We start from the raw sequence: 15,264 nt of genomic DNA, 5'->3' as shown, positions 1-15,264 counted from the left end.
CTATTATTTAATCATCACAAAAGTTTATTTTTATTTTATTAATACATTATTATTATTAGATGATTATTAAGTGTGTTAAATAAAATTGGATTATCGCAACGATATATAACATTGATAGTCGTCGTGGAGGGAGACAAAGACTTAAGGAAACGTCATCAGAGTCAGACCTACTCTCTGATCTCTATAAAATACACGAGGTCTGAGGATGGCTGACAGCGAGGGTGGATCCGAACAGGATGATGTTTCATTCCTTCGTACGGTAAGTTTATGTTTTTTAATTTTATATTTATCAGTAATTATTTTTAAAAATTAAATAGTTAGTAGGAATTTTTAAACATTATTTTATAAATAAATTCTAGTAGACGATTGATTTTTTTTTTTTATAAATGCTAAGTCGAGTATTTTAAAAATATTATGAATGATCTAATAATTACGTGAAAGTGTTGAGCATTGAGGTGCTTTAAATCGACCCTGACCCTTATGTTAAAGAGAGTAATAAGTAATAAGTAATGGAAGAGATTATTTTTTAAATAATTCTTTAGCTCAGTATCTGTAAAAAATTTGCGGAATGAACGCGGATTAAATCCGTGGATCGAAAATTTATTTAATTCCCTTGGAGTGAAATTTTCTTCCAAAGGGAGTTTATTTTAATATAACTCCGAATCGGAGTGAATGCAGATTGAAATAAAATCCAGTTCACTCCAAAATCACTCCGCTGGAAAAACAAACTCTCTATTTACTTCATATGCAGAATGATTTTTTCTAAAACTCCAGAACTCTGAGTGACGGAGTGAATTCGGATTTTACTTATATATTTATCTGCGTATTTTATTAAGACTTATGATGTGGGATTAGTCGAGAGAATCGAATGTGATTTTATAAAGATCGTAGTGGAGGCTCTCTTTGGAATATTACCACCTATTTCAGTTTAAATAGACTCTGATGTGTGCATAGTCTGCTGCGGATAGTTAAATATAATGGGGACCCTCGTGTATTAGTCTGGTTTGGTTAACTTTCTGCTCAAGATAATAGAGAACATATATATCGACCCCATTAAAGAAAGATGATAAAGTTACGAGGAGATAGATGTATATCAGATAAAGCACACACGTCGCTGCTCATGAGGGCCGATAAGTCACTTTTTATAGAACACGTTTTTATATTTTGCCTACCACTTTTTTACAATATTGTGTATTTTAAAATTCACTTTTCCTCCGTTTTATTTTAAATTCAATTTTTTATATCCACCCGGTTTATATATTTTTAGAATTTCAGCTGATTAATAGCAGCTCAGAAAATTGAATATACTTGTATTGTTTTCGTCTAATTACTGTACGCTACGTGCTGTTGTTAATTGCACCGCAGCTTCACTGCAGTAATAATGAATAAATAATAAAATTATATGTTTTTATTTCTCATTTATTTATTATTATATAAATATTTATAATTAGTCTTGTATTTCATGATTAACTTGCAATCTAAAAAAAGAAATTTTTCAATAAATAAAAAGTAGTTAATTAAAATTATTGTTAATAAAAAAAACTTACTTTTTTATTTATCAAATTAAAAAAAAAAAATTAACAATCTTTCTTTTCTTTCTTTTCCTTTTTAATTTTTTTATCTTCGGATTTTATTTTCTTTCCCTTTTTTCGGCCCTTCTTCGGGCTGTTTTCTGATGAAATTGTTTTTTTGAAAATTTTACCGTTTTGTGATTTCGCTTTTTTAATATATTCTTCTTTTTGTTTACTGGTCATACTACACCAAATTTTTCCGGCTTCACAAGCAACCTCAGTGATACATTTACTCGGATTTTTATAGTACATTTGAAGATAAAATATTATAAATGGATTAAGTGAACGTCGTTTACTTTTTCGTTTAAATTTTCTTTTTCGATGTTTTGTACCTTTTTGTTTTCTTTTACACACACAAGGACCTTTAGCCATTGCCGCTGGTTTAACTATTTCTGTTTTTATTTTACCATCTTTTTCAGGATCATCTTTTTTTTGCGTATCTTTTTTATCAGTTGTAAAAAAACCCTCGGTTTCAACGTTGCTCGTTGGCCCTTCGTCAATATTTTCACTGAAAAAAAAAAAATCATTTTTAAATTAACTTATGGTTATTTCAAATTTTTTTCATATATTTTGTATTGTTGTTTGTAATAATAATTTTTTTTCTTGTGCTAAACAAAGGCCGTATTATTCTGGACCAGTTGACAATTGGCATGGATCCAAAATTCGTTTCGCCTCAGAGACATTCCCGCCGAATTTATTTCGTATCGTCGTGTTGTTTTTATTGCGGCAAGCTCGACAGTTGATTGATCGATCCTATCGGGATGCACTTTCAACATGACCTTGATATTTATTTTAGATCAAATCGGATCAATGCTCCCCCTCATTTCCCAAATATTTTTAATCCATTTTTATAATTTTATCATTTGCGTGTCATCGATTCAATTTAAAATCGAGTTTAATAAATAAAGAAAAAAAAAAAACAGAAAAAAAGACCATTGACTTTTTTTTTCCAATCCACTAACTACAAATTACTGAGCTTTAAGCTTTGTAGCTTCAGTGGTTCTGTTCGGTTGACATCAATTGAATAAATAATTTTTGAATCAATTTGTATTATAAATTTTTAATCTTATTACTTTAATTAATTATTTAATTCAACACAATTTATTTCGGAGCTAATTTATTAACAATTTACGATTTAATTATTCAACATGGTTGTATTGAGTAAAGCTTAAGCTTAAATTGATCTTATAAAAAGTTAATAGCGTAAAAAAACATGTAACCGGTGATCTATTAAACTCTACAGGTGTCTTAGTAAATATTTAAATTTAAAACTGAAGTATTGTAATTTTTTTTCTTTAATTAAAAAAATTATTTTAAAAAAGTGACATTAGTAGGTTATTAAAAATGACACGTTATTAAATTATAATGAATAATTTTAATTAATGAAAAGTAATAATTAATAAATAAACTCGCCTATAATCTCGTCCGTCATTTTCAACATCATCCATTTTAATAATGAGGTATCTGACTATTAATTTTATTTAACTGTTAATTTAAAAAAATTGTTTTTATGTTTATTAAATAAAAAAAAAAAAAAAAAAAAAAAAGTACTTGACAATTTTAAGAATTAGATTTTGAACGCGCCCATAATTGACGTACAGAAACAAGTGAACTCTAGTAATTACACGTATACTATAATAACCTTGACTTTATTATAGATATGATATGTTTGTGGTATTTTAAATATAAATAAAGAATTTAAAAAAATTATTGAGTATAAATTTAAGGTAAAAGACCCTAATCTCGACCACTACTATTAGTCGCTCACTTTTACTTATTAATGCGTTTTTATTATTTTCATAAAAAAAAATTATCGTTAATAAATAATTATTTAAAAAATAATTATTTGTGAATCTAAATGTAATAAAATATGACGTATTAAAGTATTTTATAATTTATTATAAACTTAAATTAAGTGACTATTTTCAAAATCGCGCTCAGCCAGCCATTTTTACTTTAACGTTCGTTCGTTAGATTAATTACGTTAAATTTTTTTATTAATTGTTAAAATTATACTTTATTAGATATATTATTAGAAATTGTAAAAATTGATATAAAAGAATAAAGCAAAGTATTTTATATATTATTTTCCAAATCAATAAACTTATCATAATTAAATTGATATTGTCTTTAAGCGAGTATTGGGTTTTTCTCATTTGTTGATCGAGTAATGATATATCACAACTTCTAATGAGTGACTATGGATACACTCAACGACCTTATTTAAAAAAACAAAAATTCGGAAAATCCAAAAGTGCACACCTCAATCGCTCATGTTATTTTTATTTTAAAATATTAATTAGTTTTTTTTATTATGAATTTTTATTCAACTTTTAAATTATTAATTTGATTTTTTTATTTCTCATTTTCAGTTTAGATTTTTTTTAAATAAATATCCCACTTTTTTGTCTTAGATGGCGCTCTTTTTTTCAATCCTACTGTCACGCTATTGCTGCTGTCAGTAGTTGATGGAGAGAAAAAATAAAAAAAATAATAACAATAGTAAAAGTAAAAATGGCAGCTAAATTTTTCGTTAATAATCAGTTCTACGCTCTTAATTAATTACAATTAAACTAAAAACATTGAGATAGTGATTTTCAAAAGGGATCTTGTGATCAAAATACAAAGATAACAAAAAAAACGTTAGGCTGATTAATTATGTCTATTGAGAGTTATCGTGTTTACAAAGTTTCATACACGACAATTGACAGAGCATGTCAAAATTATTATTTTTTAATAAGTTGCCCGTATTAGCATACAATTTGACCCATTTTAGTGTAATTGAAAGAGTGTAGAGATAATCTAAAGTGAGTGAATGGGTCGAAAATAATAGATCGATCATAGCCTTCGCGTTTGAGGTGTGCAATTGATAATAATAAATTGTCAACATTATTCTTCAAATGAAAATTATATTCTAATATTTAAAACTACAAAAAATAATTAAAAAAAAAAAAGATTTTTTATGTCATTTACCAACTTATATTGAGTGGTTTTATCTGACTACCCTAATTAAAAGAAACGATTAGAAATGATTCAAAACAATTCAATTTTAATACTATGTAGATATACATAAATATACATTTATCACTGAGTGAATCATTTTGTGAAATTAGGGTCCAATGAAAGGTGAGCGGGTAGTGGGTCTTTGACGTTATTTTAATAAAAAAATTTTTTACAAAATTATAATTTTTTTATTATAAATTAAAAAACAAAAGAGTTGAAAAAATTAAAATGGTGTAATTTTTATTACAATGAAAATTTAATTACGTTTTTATTAAGCATTTTATGTGTGACGCATTGAGTATGCTAATTACAATTATCGTATAAAATGATAGCCTTAATTTATTTACTTTTATTTAATTAGTTGTGTAGCTTTTAAATTTATTAATTTATTAAAAATATCTATTATGATGTTTCACACAAATAAATTACATTATTCATCGATTTGAATAATTTAATACAAATATATCGATAACAATATAATATAATCTGTTCAAATTAAAGTACGATTTATGAATAAATGATTAACTCTTTTGTTCTATATACGAAAATATATAATAGAACAATCATAATAATTCTGTATCTACACAATATGAAATGATGAAGTACACGCGAGGTTTTAGAGGAATTTAGGTCAATGCTCTGTCATACAATTGTTCATATATATCTATTCGAGATGATGTGATGCACCCTTGAGGCTTTTCAATCAATTTTCTTTATTATTAAACTTTTTTTTTTTAATTTATTTAATTAATCGATATTACTATTAGCGTGATCATTTAAATTTAATTAAACTTTTTTTTAATATTCTAATTTTTTTATTTATTTTATTGAAATTAGCTTGATAATAATAATATTTATTGTTGCAATGTACAGTTACAGAATAACTTTTGACATTCTTTTAATTAATATCTGCAGTTTTTAAATATTCTTTTGATAATTTTTATTAGTCTTTTATTCATTGCACACTTTATACTCGGACACATTTCACAATTGGTCACTACTTCTCGTGAAAAAATGGATTAGATCAACGTAGATCTATTTTTTTTCCTTTTTTGAGATCTACGTAGACCTGCCCTGATTAAAAAAAAATTGAAAGGTATTAAAAATGATGAAATTTGAATGATAAATTCCTTTCAATACTTCTGAATACTTTCAATACTTTTCCATTCCTTCTCTTACGGAGCTTTAACATTCTAGATCGTTTTGAATTCGTTTTATTTTAATCTGGGTGAGTAGATCTAGTTAGGTCTATGTAGATAAACTTTTTTGTGCATTATTAGATCTACATACATCTATATAGAGTGACGTAGAGCTAGGTAAATCTGTAGATATCTAGATTCAATAATGTATAAAAAAGTATGTCTATGTGGACCTGGGTAGATCTACTTAGATCTATGTAGACGTGCGTAAATCTACTTGGATCTACATAGATCTACGTAAATCTACTTCGATCTTTATAAATCTGCGTAGATTAACGTTGATCTAAGCATACCTACCTACATCAGCTACCTTAAATCTACGTAAATCTATCAATGCATAAAAAAGTGTGTCTACGTAGACCTAACTAGATCTACTTAGATCTACGCAGAACTACGTAGATCTTAAAAATGGAAAAGATGAGAACTACATAGATCTAAATAGATCTAATCTATTTTTCCACGGGTTCTTTATTTTAGTAAACAATTTTTTTTTAAATTTAAATATTAGTGACGTTTTGATGTTATTCGAAACCATAATTTGTGAGTGACAAAATAGTGTGTTAATTATAAGACGGTTTTTTGTAGTTATTTTTGTCCAAGGTGTTTTTTTCAAACAAAAATTTTGAACGTAAAATAAAACTCGGTGATGACGCAGTTCTCTATGATTTAGTAATCTGTGTTTTTATTTATTTAAAATTTTTATTTGTTAAAAAAACTCGTCTACGAGTGCGAAAGAGAAAGAAGTGAAAATTTTTCGATAATAATTGAAAAAAAAAAAAAAAACTTTTTCAATAAACGATTTTTACAAATTTACATCGAGTATTTAATAATCGTTAGTTTAATATATTTCAATAACTACAAAATGTTTGTAGTAAAATTTTGCGAAGTGAACGCGGATTAAATCCGGAATAAATGCGGAGTAGATGATTTTTCATTTATTTAATCCCCTCGCAGTAAAATTATATCCTTAGTGGAGTTTATTTTAATATTAAAATTGTGGATCAAAGTGAATACGGATTCAAATGAAATCTATATTGACTCCAAATTCACTCCCGTTTGTTTGAAGTGTATTATTAGATTATTGATGTATTTTTTTTTTATATTCACATTCTGAATATTTTTTTAATTAACTATAATTGGAAAATTGATGAAAAAAACACTACGCTGAAAGTGATCGATAATCAATCGGCAATTAATTGAGCCACACACTTATTTAATACGTAATCAAAAAAGTAAAATCTTAAACAAGGAATCCAATTCTTTAGAATCTTAAAGTGTTCCATCGTTACCTAAAATATTTATGTAATTTTCCCATAAGTAAAAACCTTTCCGTGCAAATATTAATTAATCACACATTAATTTTAGATGAAAGAGATGTATAATTATTACAAAATGTAACTAAATATTCAATTTAATTTAACAAATATGTATAATTAAAAAAAAAATATATAAATAAAACTAATTTATTCATTCGAGTATTTAATTGAAAATAAAAAAAAATAATAAACAATATTTTTTTTTCGTCCTTGACCTGCGTCTGTATAATCTCGAAGTTTCCCCTGAGTTTCATCGCCTTACCATAGTCTATTTTACCCTGTCGTCAATTGAATTATTCACGTTTCATTCTCTCCGTTTAACTGCATACACAATCGCCTGAAATAAATCCTTGCGTATATATACATTTATATTACATAAGTACACATGTAATATATAGTTATGTAAAACTAATTAATCTTTTAACTTTTGGCTGCATCTATCCATTCACTAATTTATTAAATTCATTTCCATATCAAATGAATACATAATATAACATTTCATTTAAACTATCTGTGAAATCACTTGATATTAATTTAATGCCTTGTTTAATTAAAAAAAAAAAAAATTTTAAATAAGTTTAACTGTTAGTAATTTTCATTATTATAACAATGAAGTTTTAGTGGTTTATAAAATTGCCAAGAAATCGCGTGCCATTTACAATTTCCGACCCTGGTTATGTTAATGTGTCCTTTTCTAACAATATTTATGAATGCATGCTTTATATCAATAGATTTTACAACAAATCCTTGAAGAAATTTATTGATTATATTGAATTTTTTTGTATTCTTTTTTAAAATAAAAATTATAACTTTACTTTCTATAATAATATTTTAAATTTATTTATTTAATTTAATTTACGCCAATCGATATCATAAATATGAAATTAATCATATTAATTTAAAGAAAAACAAGAGATAAATTATTAAACAATCTATCACGAAAAGATATTGCGCCATATTATCCATATGAATATTGTTACGCAGAATTAACTAGTTCAGAGTGGCTTTTTTACAATCGTAGAAAACAATAAGAAATTTATAAACTAATAATTGAAACTGAAAATTGAATTTTTTTTTTTTTTCTAATTCATCGTCTTATGAATAACTTGTGAATAAAGAAATATATAAATAATAGTAACATTCTTTCAGAGTAGTTTCATTAGTTAGCCAAATTAATCTTGGCAACGAATAAACATAAGTTCATTTGGAACTTGATCATGTTTACATAATTTCTTACATTCTTTTGTAATAATAAATATAAATAATAACAATACTCGTAATATTAATAATACCTTCTAAAGTAATTTAGAAAAAAAATTGAAGATTATAAAGTAAATACGTTTACTTAATTGACATTTCATTAAATTAAGTCAAAATTTCTTTGAAATATGTAAATCTGTTCAATTTTTAAAATATTTATTTATTAAATATTTCATTATCACTACATCAATAACATATTTACTTGCAAAGATAAATCATATTCATGTCAGTATTATTTATTAAACCACCATTATTTTTTTCTCGGTTCATTTCTGGCTATATCTTCCTGTGACCCAAGCGTTAAAAGTATAGATCTTGTTTTGCGCCGTGTAATGACATTGGGTGGCCGGCGGATATACACGGAGAAAATTTTATTATACTATTTATGATACTAAATTTAAAATTTCAACTATTTGAAATGGTAGCAAAATTTTTCAGTGATAAAATAATTAGTTTTACCGTTGAAAATGATAACAGTAACAATTGATGGTGGTGACGATTACTATCGTAGATGTTAATTGTAACTATTAAAGATTATAATGATTACAATCGAAGATGGTAACTGCTACCATTGAAGGTGGTAAAAATGCTGAAACAAGAAATAGGATAAATTTATATAAATTTAAATCCTTTATTTATACACGGAAAGAAAATTATAGCAGCGGTTCCCATAATTTTGTGAAATTTTTTCCTATACCATCATAGGAATTACGACCATAAATTATGGGAGCGGTTCCTATAATTATAGGAATGTTTCCCATAATTATAGGAATAGTTCCTATAATTATGGGAATGATACCCATAACACTATAGGAATGGTTCCTATAATTATAGGAATAGTTCCTATAATTTATAGGAATACTTTCTATAATATTATGGGAATCATTCCTATAATTTGTGGGGATGGTTCCTATAATTTATAGGAACTATTCCCATAAATTATAGGAACCATTCCCATAATATTATGGGAATGGTTCCTATAATAGTATGGGAACTATTCCCATTATATTATGGGAATGATTCCCATAATGCAATTGGAATGGTTCGTATACCATTATAGGAATCATTCCCATAATATTATGGGAACCATTCCCATAATATTATAGGAACCATTCCTATAATATTATGGGAATGGTTCCCATAATATTATGGGAATAGTTCCCATACTATTATAGGAACCATTCCTATAATATTATGGGAATGGTTCCCATATTATCATGAAAAAATTAATTTAAAGAAGTGTAATAATCACTTCTACAATACATAGAAATATTATTAAACATAAAAACAAAAATTCAAACATTGAAAAAAAAATCGTATTTGGCAAAAAAACATTAAAATTTTTAACAAGAATTTTTTGTCAGCACAAAACATTCAAGAAAATTCAAATTTTGGGAAATTTCTACACTATTGTGCGAAAAAAAAAATTTATGATATTATAGGGATGGTTCCCATAACATTATGGGAATAGTTCCCATAATATTATAGGAATAGTTCCTATCCCAATATGGGTACCATCCCTATAGTAGTATAGGAACTATTCCCATACCATTATGGGAACCATTCCCATAATGCATAGCAAAACTTCCCATAATTTTCTTTCCGTGTAATAGTATAACATATAACAATCTTTTTCAATTCTTGAGCAAGTCTGCTCTCAAGATCGATAGGTGCTAGTGTCTTTTTCTATGTATGTGTCTTCCTGCAAATACTTGTGACCAGATTTAAATTGCAAGCCTAGTGCAAGCTTTACATAAGAAATTCGTGCCAGATTATAACTCAATTCTGGAGGAAGACTATAGTTGAAAATAGTTGCACATGGTTTGCTCAAGATCTGTTCAAGGCTCAAAATTGACATTGTACCTTGAGCAGATCTTGAGCAAACTATGCGTAAGTACCTACTGTGAATTACTGGTGCATGAAATGTGTCAGACACTTTATTATTGCACCGTGTTCAAGATATCTTTAATATTCTTAATGATACCATTAGCAAGACATACACAAATCTTGACATAGGTTTCTTGATACTCGATCTTGCGAAAAACTCATACGTAGAAAAAGACATTAGCAACTAGGGGTCTCGCTCAAGATACTTACTCCTGAATTTTGCTCGAACACGTGTTACTAGGGGCTATGGTCATCAAAATAGCAATCATTCAAGTATTAAGTGAAATTCATTACATACACAGTTAAACAAAGAAAAAATTACATGTAGAGAAGTGTCAGCTTAAATAGTAATTATTATTTGGGCTGATGGTATTTGATACCATCAGGTTATTAAGAATTATGATGTTGATAATAGTTATAATTAGTTAAGATAATAAAAGATAATTTCTGATTATCATCAATAATTGTAGATTTTGCCATGGCGCATATTAGCTATTGAAAGCGAACAAGTATAAGAGTGATTCTCTAAAATATATTGATATGAAAAAAAAATAGTCACTTTTGGTCTTTAAATTTTATTGTTTGAAATGATAAAATACGTCATCTTGCCATGTAGATATAGTCGCATCAGTAATACTTTAGGTTAATTCTTCCACATACATTGGAAGCCCACAAACATAAGTAAAATTTTATTGTTTCAAACTATAAAAACTGACGCGCTTAAGATATACTTTTTGACAATTTCAAGAAAGTAATAATTATATAACGTTGTATATAAAATCCATTGCTCGACATTGAAAATTTTATTTATCATACTTAATGTTCTTTTACTTTTTTACATAAACTTTAATGTTCCAAACAGCGAATGTTGATGCTGAAACGTTAAATTATTATAATTTTATTTTTTTATCTATTAAACAGTAATTTCTATTACTTGTAACATGATTTATTTACATATAAACTTTAAATTCCAATATTGAAATTAATATTATTATACCTAATTTATTCTATAAAACTACGAAATTACTGTTTGAAACGATATTAAATTGTGACCACATTCTGAATTTTTGGTTATCAATTATTAATTTTTATAATTCATTTTTTTGCGTGCATCTATTCTCTTTCTCACACACATGTGAACACACGAAAAGGCTCTTGTTGCACTTACATTAGTAAATGGAAATTTCAAATAAGCCGTTCTCAGATATAAACTGAAATTTCCCAACGAAAAGCATTTCATTCGATAAATAATAAATTTACGCATCGAATGGAATATTCTATTTAATGATTTGGGTCTTTATCTATGAAAACGGTTCATTTGAAAATCACCTATTTCACTCTCTTAACAATTTTACTATAGCTAGATGATAACTTTTACTATAAAATAAAAGAAAATAAAGTAAATTGATATTTATTATTGGAACAAAAGTAAATGAATTCTAATTATAAAATATTTATTTTGTAGGAGGATATGGTATGTTTATCCTGTACAGCTACAGGAGAAAGAGTTTGTCTTGCAGCTGAAGGATTTGGTAATCGACATTGTTTTCTAGAAAATATTGCAGACAAGGTAATTATTTATTCATTTAATCATACAACAATTTTGCACACCTTGAATATAAAGCGTTCTGTTCTCGGTACTCGTGTAAAAACTTTTACTGATAAACTCATTTTACATCGAATCCATAATTAATATAACAAGTACACTAAAAGTATTTTAAAAAAAAATTACTATGAAGAAAATTTATTTTAACAAGTTTGATGCACGTTCAAGATTATTTATTTAAGTATTCATTAAAACTTGAGTGTTCATTTTAAAAAAAATAAAATTGATTTTTCAATTACGGTATTGTCGATCGATTTGTTTGCAAGTTTGTAACGGAAACTCAATAAAATCTGAAATATCCAATTAACTGACCCAATTTCTCTTTGTAATAACTTTATATATTACATCAGTGTAACATTTTATAGAAAATCATTATTGACACCTTTATCGTTCAGTTACAATTAACAAATAACTGGAGGTGAGAAAATTTGATTCTATTAGTTGTTATGCTTTATCCTAATATTCGTTGGGTTTATTAAGCAATCTCACGTGCCTCAGTAATAAAAGTTTTTAGTATTCATAAAGGAATGGTTGATTACATTCAAGTTTATAGTGAGTTATAAAAACTCAATGTGCTCTTGTAATTAAAATTCGTGTAATTCGAGAAAATGAATAATAAATTATGATTTTAAATTATTTTGAAGAAAAGAAAAATTTTTTTTATTGCATTTTTCGGATGGTCCGTTTTACCCGGCTCTCTCCTATATATATATCTCAAAACAAAATCTACATGTATATAACATATATACTAGGGCTGTTCGAAAAATAATTTGATTTTTTTATTTTCACTCTCACCCTTGAAAAAATTTGATTCTGCGCGTTTTCATCCCCCGACAAAATATCCCCGACAAAATATCCTCGATAAAATATCCTACGGACAAAATATCCCCCGACAAAACATCTCTGGAGATAATATCCCCGACAAAATATCCTATCAGCAAAATTTCTCTATTTTATTTAAATGTTTTATTTGTACTGTTCACAACTAATTTGGGTGCTTGTTTTTCAGAAAAATTGTGGGAATTTATAAATAAATAATAACTACCTATTTAGAGTGCTAGTTTTTCAGGAAAATTGTGATAATTATATCGAAAAATATTTTGTCGCAGATATTATGTCCGGAGATATTTTGTCGGGGGATATTTTGTCCGTAGGATATTTCGTCGGGGATATTTTGTCGGGGATGTTTCGTCGGGGGATGAAAACGCGCATTACCAAAAAATTTATAGAGTAATTAGTCTAGTGAATGAAAACGACCAGTAAATGAACATTCTTTAATTTTTACCTACATCATTTAGATATTAATTACAATTACATAAAGAAAATATTTCATTACTGTTTGATTGACAACTTGAAGAACTCCGATTCTAATTTTGCTGTGTCCTTATATACTACAATATGTACCTGAAGATCGGAACGTTTGTCTCGGAACGGAAATGAAAAGTAAAAAATCTACTGGATCTTGATTTCTGAAAAGTTTCACACGGCAGCCGAAAATTGTAGGCCACCCCTAACTATCCTTTAAGTCGCCTTTAAAGTCAAATTACATAAATTTTTTTCGATTTCGTTGAGCGAAAAACGTTTCGATCCTCAGGTACATAAAATATTGAAAAATACGACCGTTCATTCACTGCTGAAGTGTTCAAATACAGGCTCAGTCACCGTATGGTAAAAAAAATGCTCACTAAGTTTGAATTCAAAAGCTGAAGATTAAGCGATTGTTCAAAAATTTTTCATTTTTCAAAAGTATAAATAAATACAATTTATCTTATTTTAATTTCTTTTTCTTGACACGGCAAATGTTATTAAGGTCAGTGCCAAATATTGACCGAGCTCCATTTAATGACCGGATACCTAAATACCTTTATAGAAAAAAATGGTGAATTTAATTCATGAAAGTTTAGATTGTATAACTATATATTTTTCATGAATTAAATTTACCATTTTTTAATTTTTATGTCGCTCAAGAATATCAAAAGCTCTGAAAATTTTGTAATTTCCGCATTATCTCTTAACTTTAAGTTTTTTATCTCAATCTTGGTAAATTTTTTTTTTCCCATATACTTTTTGAAGAGTGAGAGCAAAAATACAAAAAAAAATTTTTTTTATTATTATACATATATTATAAGAACAATATTTTAGGTGTGCAATTTTGATTATTTAAATTTTCTTTATAAAGAGAAAGAACTTAAATTTACGATAATGATAAATTTGAATAAATATGAATTACTTACTGATTTCAGAATGTACCACCAGATCTTTCGCAATGTGTCTTTGTAATAGAACAAGCTCTCTCCGTACGAGCTTTACAAGAATTAGTCACAGCAGCTGGTTCAGAGACGGTAACGTAACTAACAAAACTACTTTTTAATACCAAAAAAAAAAAAAAAAAATTAAAGTCTAATTACCGCAGTCAAAAATATTTAACCCCCATATACATGTTATTAATTTTATTTATCTCGAAGCTTTCGAGACATCACATAATTTAAATATTGCTTATAAAAATAAACTACGTGGTGTTCGACATAATTTAATGCACCATATTTTTGTTCGAATAATAAAAAATAATACAAAATACGTAAGTGTATTAATACATGTAAACAAAAGGAATTACAAATTCTGAAAAATGCATCAGCGTGTTGTATCCACCTTTAAACAATCGCATGTGTCAATGTGATCCCTGAAATAACAAAAAATTATGTCAAAGTGACCTATAAACTATTTATTTAAAAAAATAAAAACAATCCTCGTACATTGCCACTTAATTACACTAAAAAAATTAAATAAATACCTTTTTTTTTTATGTTGAAAATACCGAGCAAAGAAATTGCATTCATCCTTATATATTTTTTTTAAAATAACTCAATTGTTCCATTTGTATGTAATTCATTCCGATTTGTGTTTTTTCATTTCCAGCAACAAGACACCCTTGTAAGTATTTAATCATTAGCACGTGAACTGTAGTTTCTCTTAATTTCCTAATTAACGAAATCTATTGTACTATTAATAAAATGTAACATTACTTTGCTATACATTTATACACGAATGCTTCATTAATTTCTTGTTTGTAATGCATTCAAAAATCTATACTTACTATTCGCAGCTTTCAATTTTGATTATAAAATTTTTATATCAAATAGAAACTATTATTTATTATTATTTATAGAGTATTATTTATCATGTAGTACTAGTTGACATCAGAAAATTTTTTATATTATAAATATTTATGGTAGAGGAGGGGGTGGGGGTCAAAATGAGCCCCCTAGAATATTTCATAAATAAAATTTAAGGACTGAATAGGCTCACTAAGAATTTTTTCTAAAAACTGTATGAGTTTTGTTAGCAAAATGTACAGTATGAGGCAATTTGAGCCACTTGAAATTTTATACGAATGATTTAAAAGTCTACGACTACTTAGAAAA

At 26.7% G+C, this 15,264-nt stretch overlaps 2 protein-coding genes and 1 long non-coding RNA gene across 16 annotated transcripts in view; 1 reads left to right on the top strand and 2 right to left on the bottom strand.

Moving 5' to 3' along the window:
* Nucleotides 1–15,264, top strand: part of LOC130663694 (ryanodine receptor) — an 89,696-nt gene that overhangs the window by 1,331 nt on the left and 73,101 nt on the right. For 7 of the 11 annotated variants that reach the window (XM_057463105.1, XM_057463101.1, XM_057463098.1 and 4 more), the window contains exons 3-6: nucleotides 60–259; nucleotides 11,702–11,806; nucleotides 14,086–14,184; nucleotides 14,759–14,773. In XM_057463105.1, the coding sequence (XP_057319088.1) occupies nucleotides 206–259; nucleotides 11,702–11,806; nucleotides 14,086–14,184; nucleotides 14,759–14,773 (273 nt within the window). In that variant the 5' untranslated portion in view covers nucleotides 60–205. The remainder of the gene's footprint in view (nucleotides 1–59; nucleotides 260–11,701; nucleotides 11,807–14,085; nucleotides 14,185–14,758; nucleotides 14,774–15,264) is intronic. The other 4 variants (XM_057463107.1, XM_057463106.1, XM_057463103.1 and 1 more) reach the window with 1 other exon arrangement.
* Nucleotides 1,413–3,117, bottom strand: LOC130663697 (uncharacterized). The gene is made up of 3 exons (XM_057463110.1): nucleotides 2,985–3,117; nucleotides 1,548–2,079; nucleotides 1,413–1,478 (listed from the first exon to the last, which is right to left on the bottom strand). Exons 1-2 carry the CDS (start codon nucleotides 3,017–3,019, stop codon nucleotides 1,578–1,580), a joined length of 537 nt encoding a protein of 178 aa, XP_057319093.1. The 5' UTR covers nucleotides 3,020–3,117; the 3' UTR covers nucleotides 1,413–1,478; nucleotides 1,548–1,577.
* The window catches only part of LOC130663699 (uncharacterized), a 104,693-nt gene continuing 96,561 nt past the window's right edge, over nucleotides 7,133–15,264 (bottom strand). For 2 of the 4 annotated variants that reach the window (XR_008989236.1, XR_008989234.1), the window contains 4 exons: nucleotides 14,634–14,820; nucleotides 14,077–14,522; nucleotides 10,447–11,110; nucleotides 8,580–8,938 (listed from right to left, as the gene is read on the bottom strand). This is a non-coding gene — a long non-coding RNA (uncharacterized LOC130663699). Of the gene's footprint in view, nucleotides 7,427–8,579; nucleotides 8,939–10,446; nucleotides 11,111–14,076; nucleotides 14,523–14,633; nucleotides 14,821–15,264 lie in introns of those variants that run through there. The other 2 variants (XR_008989237.1, XR_008989235.1) reach the window with 2 other exon arrangements.

Source organism: Microplitis mediator, chromosome 2 (genome assembly GCF_029852145.1).
Source record: "Microplitis mediator isolate UGA2020A chromosome 2, iyMicMedi2.1, whole genome shotgun sequence".
NCBI lineage: Eukaryota > Metazoa > Arthropoda > Insecta > Hymenoptera > Braconidae > Microplitis > Microplitis mediator.
Note: the sequence above shows the minus strand (reverse complement) of the source record. Positions and strands in the feature narration are given on the sequence as shown.

What these genes read in the sequence shown, in the direction of transcription:
- LOC130663697 (XM_057463110.1), bottom strand. Translation starts at nt 3,019, where the DNA reads ATGGATGATGTTGAAAATGACGGACGAGATTATAG. An exon ending in AATGACGGACGAGATTATAG is followed by an intron (nt 2,080 to 2,984) that starts GCGAGTTTATTT and finishes TTTTTTTTTCAG; the next exon opens with TGAAAATATTGACGAAGGGC.